Genomic DNA, 20494 nt, shown 5'->3' on the forward strand with positions numbered 1-20494 from the left:
TAACTGTCACTCAGATAACTAGGAATCGAACCCAGGATCTCTTGTCTGACAGGCGTCTTAACCAACTTGACCATTGGGACCTATTTATTAAACGTCATATTTGTCGATCTCATATTTCAAATTCACAATGCAACAAATTTCTTTCTTTTTAAATGGAAACAATGTTTTTGACATTTTATTTTATTTTATTAGATTTTACGCCCAGCTGGGCTATTATATGCATTTTAAAATAGAATGTATCTATCAAGCCATCGAAAATTTTACAAAAAAATAAAGCTAATGAATATAAAATAATATTAGTAAAACATGCAACAGTAACATAAAATATTATAGAGACTAGAACAATACTACATATAAGACAAATCATTAACTACATACATTACCAACGCTACTCTAATTTGTAGGACTCAACAAAGTGCTGGTATAGAATGCGCTTAGTTCTATAAACAGAGTCAATAAATATATCAATAGTACCCCCATACTTGTTGCCCAGATCATGCATCCCATTGGTCAGTTAGTGTGTCTGATAGTTGGTTGTGTATGTATTGCAGAAGAATGTTATATTTTGTCTTATATTCCTAGTCGGCGCATGGAATTTAATAGTGGCAACGATAGCAGGACTGTCAAGTAAGTTGTTAACCTTTCCTTATCTGTGGTGTGTATTTACTACACATTGCTTCTAATAACTTTAATAACTCGATGGTCTAAATACAACTGTGGGCGTGTGGATTTCTCATGTTCCCGCATAGTGAACTAAAGCGGGACATCAATAGCGTGTCATTTCCTCGCACACTCTTCGCGTAGCAGTGTCATATGGTTGATTGTATTGGTGTATTTGTTTCCAATTTTAAAAAAAATCTTTGATTTTTAATTGAATTTGAAAACTATGTAAAATTTTATTTTTTAATTCAGTGCATAAATGTATAACAGAGGAATACCCAAAATCTGAACCCAGAATTTATTATATTTATAGAGTTATTAAAGTTATTAGAAGCAATGTGTAGTAAATACACACCACAGATAAGGAAAGGTTAAGGTCAAGTGTGCGAAATTTCATAAATCTCGGAATAAAACTGTGCTTTACACAGAGATTTTTGTAATCAGATGTAGACAGTGACCTTCTTTTTATTTTGAAAGTCAAGTGTGGAAAATTTCATCTAGAAGATGAAATTTTTTAAAAAGATTTTACTTTAAGGGGTTCAAAAAGGGGAAGAGGGTATTTTTTTTTCAAAATCTCCTATAGACAACTATCTTCCTCTTGTTTTGAAGGTCCAGTGTGTAAAATTTCATCAATCTCCGATTAAACTTGCAGATTCGTATAAAAATTATATCCACGCCGTCCGTCCTCCCACCACAGACACTCTTCTTTATGTAAATTGATTCTTTTTTTTTGGAAAGATAGGTATACAAAAAGTTTAACTATTTTAGAATTTTGTGCTAGAACATTTGTTCTGCCATGTGGCATCTTGAACAAGTTGTGGTAACAACTACAATATCAACAATAGTTTAAGATGAGTGGTTTTGGCAAATACTTGTAGTTTCAATATCGCTCCACAGATGTCATTAGAGTGTGTAGATTTATGTTAGGATATTTATTTTATGTAGTTTTAAGATGTCTCCATAGGTGCAAAAAAAAGGGAAGAACCATTACCTTCCTGACAGATGGGCATTTCTCCAGTCCAGTTTCCAAAAGAGCAGAGCAAGAGTTCAGGACCTCTTAATGAAAAGCCGTCTTTACAATGAAACCTCGCTCTCATACCGTGCTCAGTCTTTGGGGCTATCACCATCCCATTTTTCGGTGGCTTAGGAAGCCTTTTACACCTGCAAAAAGGATATTTAAGTGCTTATGACAGGTATAAGTACTTGACAGGTATATAAGCACTTGACAGAAGTGAAGACATTATAACAAAAGTATTCTCTACTATATAATTTACCTGGCAGGTTGGCATTTTGGAATTTGCGTCCAAGTTCCATTATTACAAGTGACTGCTGGATTATTTGAAAGGAACTCATAGTTTTTTTCGCATAGAACAATCAGAGCCTCACCTGTAAGAAACATTGTAATATAATATATTGTATTATAATTTTAATTTTTTATGCGACACCTCACAAGAGCACCACTGTATTTACACTGTAAAAGACAGTGAAACAATGTCACCGCGCTGTCGTTGGGCAGCGTTGTGTGGTGGATTAATGTAGGGGCTATAGAAAGGAATTTATCAATGCGGGTCTTGAAAATCAGATGACGGTAACTTGTTCCACAGACGAGCCAAATTACACAAAAACAAAGATCGAAGAAACGACCCATTCTCCTGAAGCCAACATCATCTGAAAATGGGTGTTCGGTTCGTGTCTGTCGTGTTTCACACATGTGCACCGGTGCGCCGGGAATCAATGCTGCTAGCTCCTTAGAGCAGGCTCCATTAAAATACCTGTAGGACATACCTACATTGCGTCTGTGCATTAGAGATGACAATAGGTCTGTTAACAATGGATTGTCAATCATACACACCGCCCTCTTTTAAAGTCAACCGAATCAAGTAGGGTTATCAAGTATTGTGGGGCTCCAGCTCAGAGGTGGCTCCCAAATTCGAGAGGTGTACTTGAGATTTGTACAGGATTAGCAGCTGTTCACTATTAAATAATCTGCTATAATAATCGTGTATAGATTAGAGGCAAAATTAGGTTGTACAGCATATTTACCGTGGTGAACCATAGTCGAAGAGCCTATAATTTGTGTGGTGGGTGCAGAAGATGGAATGGTTTCGTTAGTGTCCTGTGAAACGTTGCTCGGTACCAAGATTACTCTTCCCTGAGTAACGTGCGGAACAACGCAGGGAGCTGAAAGAGAAGAGTTCATTACTGTACATAATTGAGATATGGCTTTGGCCTGGTACAGTCATATTAGTTTTAGGTACAGTCAATTCTGTTTCTCCCAGGTTCCTACCCATCCCTCATACTTTTTTCTTCCCAGAACTTCCTCTACTTCCTTGACTTAAAAAGACCCTCCACACAGCATCCTCAAAGATGAAATATGCCCTGAGAGAAATTATATCCCTACGTCACCCTAGTGCTTAACTGTCCAAACAACCAACTAGCAAATTATTCAATCTCCATTTCAAAACTAAAAATAAAATACCGAAACGGTAATTAGTAACTTTACTAAGAATTACTTAAGCTAATACATGTAATCTTTACTTTTACGAAAATAGCTTCATCTTTAACGGCTATTATAATGTTTCATTGAAATACAGAAAGGAAATCTCCTCTCCCGTAAAATTTGCTAATTGGTCGTTTGAACAAATAAGCACTAGAGCGACGAGTACACAAAGCCTCCGTACTTAGAATTGGGTTAGAATTGAATTGAATCGAGATAGAATTTCAAGTGATGAAAGTAATTTGGTAGTACCAAATATGCGAACAGACTGACAGTAATATAATATTAGACGATGAAACCATTTACAATCTCCTATTTTCCTATATTTAATGTACTGTCCTTATTTACACATAGTTCTGTGGAGCATATTAGCAATATAAAAATAGAATAAGTATACAGTTGGCGAGTTTATATGATACTTTGTATGAGGAAAGAGATATTGAAAAGGGTCAGATTGTCCAATCTCTCAGTAAGGTAGGTACATTTAAGTTAATGAGACTCGGGAGATTGCAACAATCGAACTACGAGTTAAGAACTTTTAAAAATAAATTAGTTGTCTTTAACCTGTCAGGCTAATTTGTTCAGTTTTAGGAAAAAACAGCTATTACCCGTAAAGACAATTGTTTGTTCGCTTTTGGGAACATCTCATAGGGTCTCATGGATATCTTTGTGTCTCCTTTACTGTCGTGGTGAGAGATATGATCTAAATGGCGTTAGAAAAAGAAAACACCACGCTTCATATTCAAATCTAGAAGTTAACCACAGAAGAATTAAAATGTACACCTCTACGTAACCAACGGTTACGACCGCAATTTGAGAATGATTTATGAAACTTTGTGAATTTTTTATTAATTATTGATATGGAACGACGAAAAGGGAGGTGACAATACTTTTTGTCTGATAAAATGCGTGTGTGGGTTTTTCTTCGTTATCTTTAATTTTAGTTCAGTGTTTGGACGTAAAACGTAAGATGAGCCTATTTTAAAACTTTTTATGTTTACCTAGATTAAAAAAAATTATATTTAAAAAATGATATGCTTAATTCTAATAATATAATTTAAAACAGTATTTCATCACTTTCAAAAAAAAAAATTTTTTGTTTTTGGATACGTTCAGAAATATTCCATTTATATGGATTTTTGTTGCGATGCAGAAATGCACATACATTCTCTGTCCTACTGACAGCGTGTTTAAAAAAATAAGCGTCTTTAAGTGAAAGGTTTTTCTCACCCAAACACTTGGGAAGTGGATATCGCCAGCTGCCGTCCTGCAGGCAGACAGTGCTGGAGTTGCCCTCCATTCTCATACTGTCATGGCAACGGAAGATAATGGATGCTCCTTGGCCCGTTCCAGCTTCGATATTCTCCAGCCAGCCGTTGTAGAGTCTTCCAGGGTGACCGCAGTTTATTTCTTGGAAAATTATGATCAATTAATATCGCATTTATTTTTATATGGACGAAATTTTCAACTATTTGAAATCGACCATTACTTTGGATTTAAAAACCCAAAATGCATCGAGCACACCTATTTACAAAGGCATTTGAAATCCACAAAAACACCATTAAATCTTCCGAGTGTCGGCACTCAATTATCGCGGTGCGCCAGCTGATTCTATTTTTGTCACAACTTACTTTTTTTGGTAAAACTATGTTTTATTTTATCGTCTTTACCAGATAATATATTTATAAAAAAAGTACATTATCTACCATAAGCAGTTGCCCAAAATGGCTGGTTATATTCAGATAACTTAAAAAAATATATTTTTAACCTGTGGAATGCCGATGCGTCTCTGGAGAATGTGCGAGCATTCTAAAATGTTATTTTAGAATCATTTGCGATGCGATTTTGACCTTAATGCTTCGAAAAATGTATGAAAAACAAAATCGGCATTGCTTGAGCTAACAAAACTTTAGATTCCAATTTTGATTTTTAAGAATGGCGCCTCTATGAAGCCTCCAAAAATATTTTTCTGTTATTTTTCTACGGCCTTCAACAGGTTAAGATTAACATCGGCCCACAAAAGGTTAACCTCAATAGAAACAACACTGGGCTAAGCTTAATAGTTCCTGGTATCCAGTTCCGGTTCCAGGTACTTGACGGTTAAACCAAAACTAAACATATTAATTTAACTAATTATTATCGTACTAAAATACCGACCCAAGATGATTGACGTGACAATTGACACTTCACCACAATCTACACATCTGCCCTGATGATAGACACTGTAATGATATCCGAAATGTTGTGCAAAGGAGGAAGAAGTGCAGCACGGCATAATTCCTCAAAAATAAATCCCGATATATTTTTTATTGTTTTCAGTGTTCATTCGCATTTTTTTTCTTTTTTTTCGGTAAGTACATATTATCTAGGAGTTGTATATAAAACGACCAGAAAATGCAATAATAAATTATGGAATTATAAACTGGAGTTACAAGATATTATGTAGGCACCAACTTACATCTAAAAATATATATACTCTTCATTAGATAAATTTACTTAGTCTCAAATTGGCGCCCAACGTGGGGCAGAAAAAAAAAGTTGTTTTAAAAGAAGAAGAAAATAATATAAAGCTGACATTGTTTATGACTAAAACATTTAAAATAAAATAAACGATATGAACAGTAACTCGAAAATGGCATATAACAAGAATTTCGGTTTGGTCTTAAATGATTTAATGAAGGATTACAAATTCATTGTAACAATAATCGCAGTGACAGCAGTTCGTGTTTACACTTTGCTCTTGCCAAAAAACTAAAAAAAACCTCCGAATTCGTGTGCAAACAGTATTTATATGGAAAATTTAAGTGCCAAAAAAGTTTATTTGATAAAACAGTAATAAAATAATACTATTCTAGCGGATTCTAAACATTTTTATCGAAAGTTTTTAAAACAACCTAAGATTGTGTGTTTGTTCTCATTGAAATGTCCATCCCACCGATGCCTGATGAATGCTGCCATCGGCGTAAAAAAAGAATGCTAGATAAGATGGCGTCCCCATCACAAAAAAAGGCCTCGGGAATGATTTCTCCAGTGGTTGAAGATGAGGAATCTGACGGAGCATCGGACTATTCCGACGTGTCTGAAAATGAGAGTGAAATCCCAGTGTCCTCAGTCCAGATACTGAACGACACTGAAGCAAGTCTAAGAGCACTCCAAGATGTCCTTGCTGAAAAGCAGTCAAGAGTCTCAAAGGATCAACAACTGCGGATAAGCGCATATGTATCCGCTGTATTCAGATCAGTTTCACAGCTGTTATTGGAACGAGAGGGTTTCAAAGCTGATCTGGCAACAGTCAATGCCAAATTAATAGTGGCAAAGGGAGAGATCGCGATTGAAAAAGCAGAAAACCAACACAGGTTAGAAAAAATATTGCAGTTGGAGTCAGATCTAGGACCAGTGATGCGTAGAGTAGCCGATGCCACGGAAGCAAGCCTATCGTTTGCCGATATTGTGAAAAATGGCCCACAGAAGATGATACCATCAATCAACCGCTCAGGACTTAACGTTGGGACCCCCAAACCTGCTGTATGCATCTTCCCAAAGCTGGATTCTACAAAAGATAGCGACGATACGAAACAGCTACTAAAAGATACATTACGACCATCAGAACTTGGAATCCGTGTGACGGGCATTAGGAGTATCAGAAACAAAGGTGTTGTAATCCATACTGCAACACAAGAAGATCAGGATAAAATACTGAAAACCCCATGTCTAGCAAACTCGGACACTCTAAGCGCTCGATTACCAACAAAACGGCTTCCAAGGGTGATTTTCTTCAACGTTCCTCGTGACCTAACGGACGAGTGCTTCCTAAAAAATGCCTTAGCAGGAGCCCAGGACAAAGCAGGCCTAGATTTCGCAGTAAAAAGTTGCAAGCTAAGTCACCTTGCTGGCGCTCGAACTGGATCAACTTGCCACCGGGTCTTCGAGGTTCCTGCCCACATTCGTCACGTGCTGGTGGAGCAGGGGAAAGTCTTTGTGGACTGGAATGTGTGCCGTGTTCGTGACTTCATTGGACTTACAGTGTGCTCCAAGTGCCAAATGATCGGACATTCCTTCAAGTTTTGCAAGGACCAGCAAAGATGTGGACACTGCGCAGGCGAAGGTCACGCCCGGATAAACTGCCCAAAAGCCGCCGCCGAGCCTGTCTGCGCCACCTGTACAAGATTTGGGAAGCCCGCTGCACATCCGACTGGAGACAAGGACTCCTGCCCGGCCTACAAGGCTGCCCTTGCCAAGGACTTTGCAACTATTGATTATGGCGTCTAATTACATTGAAGAAGATGACGAGGTAGATTACGAAAATACTCATAATTTCTGTGATTGGCTAAAGTTTCATAGCAACTACAATATGGAAAATATTAATATTGTTCAGTTGAATGTTAGATCGATTTATAAATACTGGGATACTTTGAATGTCTACTTAAATACTTGTTGGAAGCATATTCATGTGTTAATGTTATGTGAAACGGCTATAACACCGAATCTTGTCTGTCTGTATAATATTCCTGGATTTAATTGTTACAACTATTGCCGAACTAAAAAATCTGGAGGAGGTATATTGCTATATGTTCGAAATGAATTCACATTTCAACAGAAAACAATAGAAACAAATCATTTTGAATGTGTGCTTGGCTCTATGACACTTCCAAACAAGAGTATTTTAAACATCATAGCAATATACCGCCCCCCCAACTCTAGCCAACCACAATTTCTTAATGAAATATCTGCCATTCTGCATACTATAAGCCCCAAAGAAAATGTTTTACTTATAGGAGATATTAATCTAGACTTGTTAAATTGTCAAAACCCTATTATTATGGCATATGAAAATATAATGTCGGATAATTATTTAATCAAATGTATTTGTGACGTAACTAGAGAAGCAGTTTTAGCAGGAAAAGTTACTCGTACTTGTTTAGACCACATATTTGTCCGATTTAACAGTGGATGTAAACAAAGCGATTCTCTTTCCTCATGTGTATGTAATAATATTACTATAGCGGATCACTTTTTAACTGCAGTTAATATTAAATATAGTGCAAGGAAAGAAGCCCCAGAACACGGGGAAAGAATTTCGTTTTTATCGCAAAACAAAATCGACAAAAACATTCATAATTTTAAGTGGCACTCCTTGCTTGAGGAACAAGATTGCAATATACTATATAGTAAAATTAAAAACAACTTTAAGAATTTGTATGAACAGAGTAAAATCGTTATGAATTATAAACCCAAAAAAAGACCTCTGTCAATAAAACCTTGGATAACTTCTAATATCTTAGAAAACATTAAAAAAAAAGATTCATTGTACAGAAGGTGGAAGAATTTTCCTAGCAATCAATTCTTTGAATTGGAATATAAAACTTTCAGAAATAAGGTGACAAAAGAAATTATTAAATGTAAGTCTACCTTTTTTAACAATAAATTCAAAAATTATTTTGGAAATACAAAAAAAACTTGGGATGAAATAAATAAATTATTAGGACGCAAGTCCAAAAGTAGTTGTGACGAAATAATCTCGAAATATATGTTAAATACGAATAATGAAGAAACCGTAGCAGATAAGTTTGTTGAATATTTTACAAATAGTGTTAACTCTATGATACATAAATGTGATTATTTAGCATCGACCGTCAGGCCGAATGAAGTGCAACATAGTATGTACCTACCCAGAGCTACCTGCCAAGAAATCAATATTATTGTTAGCAAATTAAACAATTCAAAGTCACCAGGGATTGACAACATTCGAATGTTTGACATTAAGACACATATTAATATTTTAGGGCCTGTTATAACACACTTTATCAATTTAATTTTATCGCAAGCAGTAATACCAGATGAACTAAAAAGTAGCATCATTAGGCCAATTTACAAAGGGGGCAAACATACAGATATTCAAAATTATAGGCCAATAAGCATATTGCCAGCCCTAGAAAAAATACTTGAAAAATACATTTCCATAAAACTTAATAAATATCTAGAATCTTTCTCTTTGTTGGATCCCAACCAATATGGATTTCAAAAGAAAAAAAGTACGGAAATGCTGCTTCAGGAATTTTCAAATCACATAAATTATGAATTAAATCTAAAAAAACAAGTTTTGGTTTTATTCATAGATAACTCTAAGGCATTTGATACCATTGATACAAATAAACTATTAGAAACACTGGAGGCAATAGGAATTAGAGGAAAGCTGCTAGTTTTATTAAAAAATTTACTAACTGATCGACAAATAAGAGTAAAAATTCTTAAAAAATTTAGCAAAAGAAAATATATCTCAACAGGTGTTGCACAGGGGTCAATTCTAGGGCCAACCCTTTATATTATTTATGTCTCAATTATGAGAAAATTGTTTTCATTTGTTAAACATTTTGTATATGCAGACGATACGGCGCTCGTAATATCGCACGAAGATCTGGTTACTGCAATGAACCTTATGCAACATGATTTTATTGCCCTACTGAAATGGTCGCATGATGCAGGCCTCTTTATAAACGCCAAAAAAACTAAAATTATGCACATCAGATCTCCACACGCCAGATGTAATGTAATTCCTTCATTATATACACACACATTTGACTGCATACATAAAAATGTTGCACAGCCCTGTTCATGTGAAACCATTGATTTTGTCAAAAGTTATGTATATTTGGGTGTTACTATTGACTGCTACATGAAATGGGATGTACAAATTGCTAATGTTTGTAAACGTCTACGAGCTATTGTGGGTAGGATTTATAAAATAAAATATTTCGTGCCTATAAGTACTTTAAAGTTAATCTACTTATCTCTGGCTGAATCCACTATACGTTATGGAATTACTTCTTGGGGACATTCTTGTAAAACTAATATAAGCTATATACAAACATTACAAAACTCCATTATAAAATTGTTAATCCATAAATATGACAATCAACACAGAAGTAACATTAAATTAATATACAAGTCTCTGAATATTTTACCTGTCAGAGGATTATTGTTTTATAATATTGTAAGTCAACATGTTATATTGTCTGATTCATTGTATAGGGAAAGAGTTTGCCATAAACATAACACAAGATTCACTCAAAATGAAGGACTGGTAGTTCCGAAATGTACTAATAAATATGGTGAAAGAACTTTAAACTATATAGTACCCAAAATGTTTAACTTATTACCAATGACAATTAAAAATAATAACATGTATACTGCTAATGTTAAATATAATCTAAGGAAATGGTTATTGGATAATAATGATCTATACTGATGCCCCTGAAATGGAATTCATATTCTTAGAAAATGGAAAAACAATTATTTTGTAATACCTGACTACCTACCTCTATTTATGAAACTATTGATGTACTTGTTGATAATACTAATTTGTTCATACATTTATTTTTACTTGCTTATTTTATAAGGCTTTTATGTTTTATGTTGATAATACTAATTTGTTCATACATTTATTTTTACTTGCTTATTATATAAGGCTTTTATGCTGCTATTTAAACTTTTCTGCAATGTAACCAATTTATGTAATTATGTACCGTTCAAATTGTATCTTATGAGTGTATAAATGTTGTCTCTATGTCCCTGCTGACAAACTACACAAGTAGTTTAGCGGGTTTAAATGTGAAATAATAAAAAAAAAAAATAAAAAAAGAAAAAAAACGTTTTTGTAATGTATGAATCATAAATGAGGAAGTATGTAAGCAAGTACTTATAATAATTTGTAATGGTTGGGTATCATGCTGTGATGAGATTTCTCCTTTTTCAGCAAACGTTTCGGACAGCGTTACAGTGTCCATCATCAGGGCAGATGTTGTCACTGTGGATGTGAACACTGTAACGCTATCCGAAATGTTGGCTAAAGAAGGAGGAAACGCAAGACGGCATAATACCTCAAAAATAAATCACAATCTGTTGGGTTTGGTTAGATTAGTTTAGGTTAGGTTAGGTTAAGTTTCAGTACCTTTGCAGGTAGGCTGCAACCCGCTCCACTTCTTGTCGGCGCCGCACCTCCTTGTGTTATCTCCCACGAGCCTGTAGCCGTACTTGCACTCGTAGCTCACGATGGAGTTGTACGCGCACGAGGTGAACACCGCGCGGCCGTGGCGAGGCGCGTCTGGCGTAGGGCACTGCACGGCTGTCACCACTGCAGTGGGCAAGCGAGCAACGTCGCAGAGAATGATATGATTTCAGATTTTCACGCCAATGTATTATGACTTTTGTAGTATTATGCCGCGTTGCGCATCCTCCTCCTTTAGCCAACGTTTAGACTCCCTTGCACTGTCCATCGTGTACATCCGCCCTGATTATGGACACTCAAACGCTGGCTAAATGAAGAGGAACTTAACTGGCATAGTACCTCAAAAATCAATCACGATATTGACATAGAATGTTCAGAAGTTAGTTGAACACCACTGCCAGATGGCCTACTTTACACTCTCGGCGAGAATGTCAGGACAACCAATAAAAATCGAAGTTAAAACTGCATCATATGAAAGATAGAAGCACGCAGGCTAACTCTCTTTGTGAAATGTCTTGCCGAGAGTTTAGTGCAAGCATAAGATGCAGATACGAACAGTAGGTGTTGTAATTGGAAAAGCGTCACAATTGTTTTCTCCACTATTTCTTGGCGCTTCACGAATTTCCTTTATTTTGACAGCTTTGCAGCTTTCGCCGCTCTTGGGTTGGAGTCAATGAAAAGGCCCTGATATTTTGAAAATCCACATATTTAAGGCAGTCGTTCCCAGAAAAATGTTTAGGCTAATTATTTTTTTTGTTATTGTTTGGCTTCCTCATTCACAGCCAATTTCCTAATCAATCTGTTATTTTGATTTTTACATATACCTACTGTTATTGTGATAAAGTATTATTTTATCACCTGGGTAGAGCTGAATTTTAGTGCACCTTTAATTACTTATTTAAGTATATCATTTATATAAATGAGGATGAATAGTGGCCCAAGAACGGAGCCCTGTGGTACACCACAGGAATGTGATTTTGGTACATTTTTTGCTAATCAAATCTTTTCCTAATAAAAACACCTTCTGCGCATCTGGATTAAAAAGGAATTTTTTTTCTTATGATTAAATAAACACTACACACATGAGCGAGAAAATTTATTTTAATGAAATGTTAACAGTTAAAGGTTGATAGACAACATGTATGTAACGTTAATTAATTCAGTTGTATTAAAGAGGAAACACCTATAACTACGATTGAGCATGCATATTAAACCTAATAAAAATATCTAAAATATAACAACAGTTTTTCTATGAGCAACAACGATTTACATTGAATTTAAAACTGATAAAAAAAGTAATAAAAACCATGCTTTTAACAAGAATCTAAACAAAAACAGTAAATAGTTTCCATCATTTTAAATTTTCAAATGAAATGCGTAACAAAGCGAATCTAACAATGAATTTACTTACTCACATAACTTTATGCAAGTTAAATTTCACTATGGAATTGGCTACGTAATGTAATTCTAAAATCTAGTTAGGTAAATGGCAAAAGAAGTTTCCTCTCGGCAATATTCAATAAAATATGAAAGTGTCAATAAATTACGAATTTTAAAATGTCTATGGACTCGAGTCAAGAAATAAGCATTTTATAAAGAGCATGAAAGCGAGTTAGTGCAATTCGTGAATAATCATAAAGTTACTGTGAGAAATAATACAACATGGAAGTTGTACACTTTCCATTATTTGATAGAATATCAACACTAGTTAGTGCACTGGTGCATACAGAAGTAGTAGGAAATAGTGGAACAGCTATTAGAGTTATAAGTTTATAGGTTAAGTCTAGGTTTCAGTTTCAAGCCGTTAAATATATCTCCAGAGTGACGCTTGTCTCTGTTCACGATTTGTTCGATCAGACAACCCGTCTCTCATGCTCCTCCAATTGGAAATGCAGCACAAAAAAGACACAAATCGATAAATTAACACGAAACGGACAGTTTCACCAAATAATTTGGACATTAGACAAATGTTGATTACGAGAATAAGGCAAAACGTATCACAGGATCAAATAATCAAATGACAAAAACACGAATGGATCAAATGACAAATGTACCAAAGGATAAAATGACCAAAGGAACACATAACCAAATGAAATAATGACCATAGTAATACGGTCATTGGTCATGGAAAAGAATCAAAGGATTCAGTGACCAAATCACTAAGGGATCAAATGATCTAATAATCGAAAGATCAAATGACTAAAAGAACAACTTACCAAATTACCATACATCAGAAGATCAAAATAACATAAGAGTTAAATTACCAAATCACCAAAGACACAAATGACCAAAGATACAAATGATCGCAATTTAAACAAAAAAAATTGAAAGAATTCTTTTGGTCAAATCAACTGCATGGCTTGAGCCCAGAAATTGGTGAAACTGTCGTTCAAATACAGGGTCTCTAACTACATAAGGTTTGCATGCATTCATATTTTTAAGACGATTAACATAATTTTTAAAAATACCTATACAAATTGTGAAATATATTTTAAATTAGTAAAAAAATGCAATTCAATTTGAGAATTGAAATAAAAGTTCATGTAAGAATCGTTTTTTATGTATCAGTAATTTCCCAACCAAATTTGACCACAGCTAATTAGAATCTTTTGATAAATTAATTTATGTTTTTGCTGACAAATTAGACGTGATCTAAATCAGGTAAGATACTGAAACATTTCAGAAACCTTACAACGATTTTACGAAAACCAGAAATAAGAAAAGGGAAAATTGAATAAGATTTGTACATCAGAGTTGTAACTAAGATGTGGTTGAACCACGATGAATAGTGTGATGAAGAAATTAAATAAGACAGAGACTAAAGATATATGCTTTAGTCACCCACAAACGCACGTGGTTTCACAGACCTTAAAATGTATATAATAATACCGGAAAGAGGAAAAGGGGGCACAATGAATGGTATTTTTTACATCAGGGTCTTGGAGAAGACTTTGCTTGAACCATGATAAAAAAGCGAAGGAAACAAAGTATATAAGACAGACAAGAGAGTGATATGCTTGAGTCACTTACGAACGCAGGTAGGTAGTTCATTGGGAGCCCAGGTTCCGTCGGGTTGGCAGAAGCGCTCTGCCTTACCAACCAGCTCGAAGCCGGCCCCGCAGTGTAGCGCAGCGCGGCAGCCGAACGTGTGGCACTCCGCTGTCACCCAGCCATGGGGCAGCTCTCCCGGGGGGCCACAGGATCGCGCTGGGAGAAGGGATGGAAGTTAGGAAAGGTCATGTGTTGATGAGGATGATTAATCTATATTATCAGCCAGATAGAATCCCTGAATACGGTCGTTCAAGTGTGAGATAGCTCCGCCTCTATTTCACAAGCCTTCTGGCGTCCAGCTTTGGATATAGGCCAGTTTTTTTAGAGTCTCGGATTAAATAAGGAAGGAAATTATCTATCTGTTTTCTCTTTTTTTGTTTCAAAGCAAAGGACGCATTCTTATGACGTTGGAATTCAAATGATCCTTGCCAAGCAGCAAGATAACATCTTGATTGGGAATCAAAAAGAACAAAAACTTCAAATAGCACACGAAATAGGTAATAAATTAACAACCCAAGTCCGTGAAAAACATAATATGTAGAATGAATAAACAAAACAGTCAACATGAGTATGTGACGAGAGTTCCAAGTAAGCCACATGTCCATCAAGAATAGAGAAATCAGTCAATGATATTATTCTAAAATTGTTTCTGAGACTACTCACGTTCGCAGGTGATGTCCGGACCGTACCAGGAGGCCTGACCCTCGATGGCCAGGCACTTGGCTCGGGGGAAGCCGTTGGTGACATAGCCGGTGTGGCAGTGATACTGGATGGTGGCGTCCAGGTCGAAGGTGGCCTGCTCGGGCAGCGCAGAGTGGCGAGCATGCTCGATATGCGGCGGGGTAAGGCAGTAGACTGGGGGAAGAAGCAGTGTTATTTATATTAAGCAATGATATTCACAACATCATTCCAAAATTCAATTTTAACGCGTTTTCCTAACTGCTAAGCCTATTGCTAAGACAAAACAAAGCTGCTGACTGTAGGCCGAACGCAACATCAGATGAGAGTAGTGATGGCAGGAGTTCCACTAAAGAACACCAAAGAGTTTGTCTACCTCGGGAGCAAAATAACATGAGACGGTCGGTCTAAGAGCGAGGTTGACAGCCGTATACATCAGGCTAGGCTTGCATTCAATAAAAGGTCGAAAATAATAGAATCGAATAATATAGACCTAAAACTGAGAATACTCCTCATCAAGACCTATGTATGGAGTATCTTGATGTACGGCTGCGAAACATGGTGCCTATCCGAAAGAGATAAACGGAGACTAGAGGCTTTTGAGATATGGTCCTATAGAAGACTGTTAGGAATTTCCTGGAGAGACCATATTACAAATGAGGAGGTCCTCCAAAGAATCGAAGGAGGAAGGCACCTGCTCAGGACCTTGTCCGAAAGGCGTGCAAGATGGATCGGCCATGTTATACGACAAGAAGGCCTCTTGCATGTCATAATGGAGGGTATGACCGAGGGGACCAACTCTAGGGGACGCCCACGCCGAGAGTACCTGGAGGACCTGCTGGTGGACGTGCGCTGCTCATCATATGCAGAAGCCAAAAGAGCCGCACAAGACAGGGAAGAATGGAAGAGGAGATTAGATGAAATTGCTGCAAACCAATCCCAGGATTGAAACCAGAGAGAGAAGCCTATTGGCTCAATGCTCACGCACTCTAGAGAAAAACTGCTCCCATGTTACGAATGCAACATTGATCATTAAAAAGAAAAACATTTAAGACTCAAATGATTTTACACTCTGGATAAAAACCATTCCAACGTTCTGTATATATATATTATTATTATTCTTTTGAGGCGTATATATATATATACGCCTCAAAAGGCTTTTACATAGAAGTGATACATGATGCAGTACAATAAGAGAATATGTATTATACAGGAGATATTGACAGAAAATAGATGTAATCCATTTTAAAGAAGGTAAAAAATACACACTTGTAAAATTGTGATTACAAGTATAATGAGAAAATATCAAAAAATATGAAGCAATATTAGTAAAACGTAAGAGTAACATAAAGTAAAAAAGAAATTATAACAACACTAAATATAAAACAAATCATTAAAACTAATTTACCAAAGCTACTCTAATTTGTAGGATTCAACAAAGTGTTGGTGTAGATTATGCTTAATTCTATGTATGGAGTCAATAAATAAATCAATAACACCCCCATACTTGTTGCCCAGATCATGCATCATATTGGTCAGTGAGTGTGTCTGATAGTTGGTCGAGTATGTATTACAGAAGAATGTTATATTTTGTCTTGTTTTCCTAGTCGGCACATGTAGTTTAATAGTGGCAAGGATGGCAGGACTATCAATTAAGTTGTTAATGACTCTGTGTAACAAAACCAGGTCTGAAATAATTCTCCTGTCAGACAGTGTTATTAGATGCAATTGATTCATCAAACTGACATAATTAATGTAATCAATAGGAATTCCGAGCTTAAAATTTACGTACTTAAGAAATTTGTGCTGAACTCTTTCTATATTATTGGAGTGAACTTTATATAAAGGGGACCAAATAGGTGAATTATACTCCAATTGACTTCTGACTAATGAAATATAGAGGGTTCTCATACAATCTATGGACTTAAAATCGGTTAAAGTTCTGCAAAGGAAGCCAAGCATCTTTAAAGCCTTATTAGTTATATAGTTGATGTGTTCAATGAATGACAAGTTTTCAACGAATATTACACCCAAGTCACGAATATGTGATACTGGTATTAATTTAATATTATTTAATGTATATTCATGTAATATATTATAACGAGTTTTAGAAAATCGTATTACATGACATTTCTGAATGTTCAAAAATAAAGCATTTTGTTCACACCATTGATGAAGTTGTTCTAAATTCTGTATGTAACTATTCATGTTATCAAAACATTCTGAAAGCCATAACTGTTCATCTGGGGGGCATTCATACCGTAATAATCAGAATAGGAAAATTGAGAATTCGATGGCTCACTATTTTCATAAATAAAAATAAACATTGGCCATATGATGAAAAGTACAATTTCTAGTATAGTTCATCGACCAGTTTTCAGAGGAGTTTGTGCAGCATTATCTATTAAACTTTACTTACTGTTCTGCTTGCAGGCCGGGGGTTGACCAGCCCACTGTCCGTCAGCTTGACAGTTCCTGCTTTGCAGTCCCACCACATGGAAGCCGTGTGGACACGAGTAAACAGCTCTGGAAACAAACTCTGGTTAGAAGATGTCAACTTTGAAATTCATTAAAAAAGCCAATACAATATGTACCTACTTGTAAACATTCAATCGTACTAGAAAGTTAATTTACTATTCGTCATTGATTGTCTAGGGCCGGTATTTCAGTTGCTTTTTAAGCTCGGTTTGAGAGACAATTACCTACGTCAAGTTGATCTCTGGGATAGATGGAACCCTGATAAGTTAAGCGAAACTGAAAACATTTTTTAGCATAATGAGTTACCGGTCCTTAAACAAATAATACCAAAGGAAAGCAATACTAATAATGACACTAAAGAATTAGGCAATATTACACACAAGAAGTTTTCTTAAATACTAACTTATCCCCAAAAAGTCTTCCAGAAACGGTGACGTCACCAAGCTCAGGTTTGTCTAACTCCGGGCATTCGCGATCTGCGAAAAAAAGTGAAAAATATATTAAAACCTGTGTGATTATGGGATAGATTACGAGATTAAATAATTTATTGTAGTTATAATGTACACAACAGACAACATAAACGTTAGCATAAAAAAAAACAAATGATAAAACAACAAGGAATAAACGATACCAACCATCCAATGACGGAGTACAATATGTAAGAATAAAACAATACCAAAAACAACAACAACAACAAAACAAGAGACAGTAAAAAACAACACATTTCGTGTCAAGTGAAAACAAGAGATTCGCGAAATTTAGTTAAGTTCTTGGGGCCATCGCTAAATGTGTTCGCAAAACGTGTTCATGCAGCTCCAATTATCCGGATAAATATATTGACGAAATGCGAAAATACAGGGTTTTCCAATAAAAGGTGTTATTTTGATATTCAATCGTAAAAGATCAATGGTTTCGTTGCTTGTGTGGCACGTAGCGCCGTCTTGTTGAAAGTAAACGTTGTCCAGATCAATACCATCCAATTCCGGCCATAAAAAATCATTAATCATTTCTCGATAGCGATCCATTCACCGTAACTGTTGCTCCAGCCTCATTTTAGAAAAAGTAAGGTCCAATGACTCCGCCGGACAATAAACCGCACCAAAAAGTCACACGTTGAGGATAGAGAGGCTTTTCAACAATAACTCTTGGGTTTTCCGAGCCCCAGATGCGACAATTTTGATTGTTGACGAAGCCACCGAGGTGGAAATGGGCCTCATCTCTCAAGATGATTTGCATTTGATTAACTCAAGTGAATTTTAATAATTTCAATGCGTTGTTGAAGCGTGTATCGCTCCATTTTTATTAATGGCGTAGTTTTAAATGTCAAAAAATGACAGCTTCAAAAGTAACATCCACTGAAATAGCGGGCTATTCAAAATAACACCTCTTATTGGGAAAACTTGTATTAGAATTTTTATGATTTACATGTTCCGACATCCTCATAACACATTCGTTTTTTTCTAATAGTTTGTTAGGAAATCTGCCAATTCATTCGTTAAACCTGGTCCCATTATTAAGAGGAATATATTTCAATATAATAAATATCTGAACACCGCACAATAATACCAACTGCTCAAAACCATTTGGAGCCAGTGAGACTATCGCATCCCCAATTGGGGTATGCTGTGAGACTCACGGTAGTTGGGAGGGGATGGAGGTGGGAAGTAGGTACCAAGCTATTCAAATCGATACACCAAATATGACTAAAGCCATGTCAAGTCACTCGAACAACGAGTGGCTTGACCCACTCGTTGTTCGAGTAGAATAACTTTTGACGTTTTGCGTATGTAAATATGTAACTACACTCATGAATAAAAATGTCGACCAGTGTATGTACTTTCGACGGCGATTGCGAGCGACCTGGATTGGAGAATTTATACCCATGGCGGTACTGAAAGTATTTACCACTGTGGAACGTGACGCAAATCTAAATAACATTTATATATTACATTATTAAAAAGAGTGTCTATGGGTGGGTTTGTTATTTACACAAATCTACAGCTTTATTCCGAGATTGATGAAATTTTGCACACTTGATCTTCAAAACAAGAGAAAGGTCACTGTCTACATAATAATCGTAAAACCACCCCCATCGCCTTTTACCACCCCTTAAAGGAGAATAAAGCCCGGGCAACGGTGAGTAATTCAGCTAACAATCTATAAATACATACACCTTTACTTAATAAAATTACTTGCGCATGCGGATAAAAATCACTTAATCAAGGAGGCCGTAAAAATAAATACCATTATTTAAAAAGAAGATAATGCTAGAAAATCAAAACGATCCTGATCCTGGGTTTGATTCCCAGTTGAGACTGTTGCCTTTTTAGTTTTCTTTGTCTTGTTCTGCCTCATTTATCGTTTAGATGTATTAGTATTATCTTCTTCTTCAATGATGTATTACATAAGTTATTAAAAGAAAAATAAAAACTAATGTTAAATTTTTTTAAATCACAGGAGCAAGTTATCCGAAAAAGTTTTTCCTCTCTGACCACGGGAATACAGAATTTATAAACACGAGATGCAATTAATGTAAGTATATTTTTAAAACTACGCCGGCTGTGTTTCAAAATAGAAATACTACAATGAGTAAACAGAAAAACACACTAGTAGTGGGTTTGAATTTCTTTCAATTTGTTTTCCGGAAAAAATGCAGGAGAAAATTAAATAAGAGATGTAAATAATCAATAGGATAAGTATACCGCAAGCGTTTACAAAAAATAACAAAGCTAGAATAAAAATGAACGCGTAAAAAACTATTCTGAGGATTGAACCTTTCTCTACAAGGACTGGAGTCAACCGCGCTAACAACTGAGCCAAATCCCAGTTGGGTAGGGCCGACATTCATTAACTGCAGTAATGCCATCAGATTTCAGAGAAATGCGTATATTTCCATGTGTGTATGCGTGATTGCCACTAAAAGTTTACAGAATGCACTGTCATCTACAACGAGTCCATCTGCCGAGTTTCAGCTCGATTGGATGTCGGGAAGTTGGTTAATTTCCGCTTCCAAGATTTGCATTAATTCATTCATTTGCGAAAACAAAATTGAAAATCAAATACATGTATTTAAAAAGCAAGGAGTGGTGTGTGGTGCTCCACCCTCTCTGTGTACCCCTTCAGAA

General features: G+C 35.9%; 1 protein-coding gene across 1 annotated transcript in view; it reads right to left on the reverse strand.

Annotated features, from left to right (window-relative positions):
* Hasp (Hig-anchoring scaffold protein) overlaps positions 1 to 20494 on the reverse strand; it is a 74408-nt gene that overhangs the window by 19239 nt on the left and 34675 nt on the right. Inside the window, exons 4-12 of the mRNA XM_089648906.1 lie at positions 17773 to 17845; positions 17311 to 17417; positions 14877 to 15068; positions 14193 to 14369; positions 11106 to 11288; positions 4388 to 4567; positions 2704 to 2841; positions 1935 to 2046; positions 1652 to 1821 (exon numbers count right to left, since the gene is read on the reverse strand). Coding sequence (XP_089505032.1) covers positions 1652 to 1821; positions 1935 to 2046; positions 2704 to 2841; positions 4388 to 4567; positions 11106 to 11288; positions 14193 to 14369; positions 14877 to 15068; positions 17311 to 17417; positions 17773 to 17845 — 1332 coding nt within the window. The remainder of the gene's footprint in view (positions 1 to 1651; positions 1822 to 1934; positions 2047 to 2703; positions 2842 to 4387; positions 4568 to 11105; positions 11289 to 14192; positions 14370 to 14876; positions 15069 to 17310; positions 17418 to 17772; positions 17846 to 20494) is intronic.

This window comes from Hesperophylax consimilis, chromosome 28 (assembly GCF_061612785.1).
Source record: "Hesperophylax consimilis isolate HC1 chromosome 28, BYU_Hcon_1.0, whole genome shotgun sequence".
Taxonomy (NCBI): domain Eukaryota; kingdom Metazoa; phylum Arthropoda; class Insecta; order Trichoptera; family Limnephilidae; genus Hesperophylax; species Hesperophylax consimilis.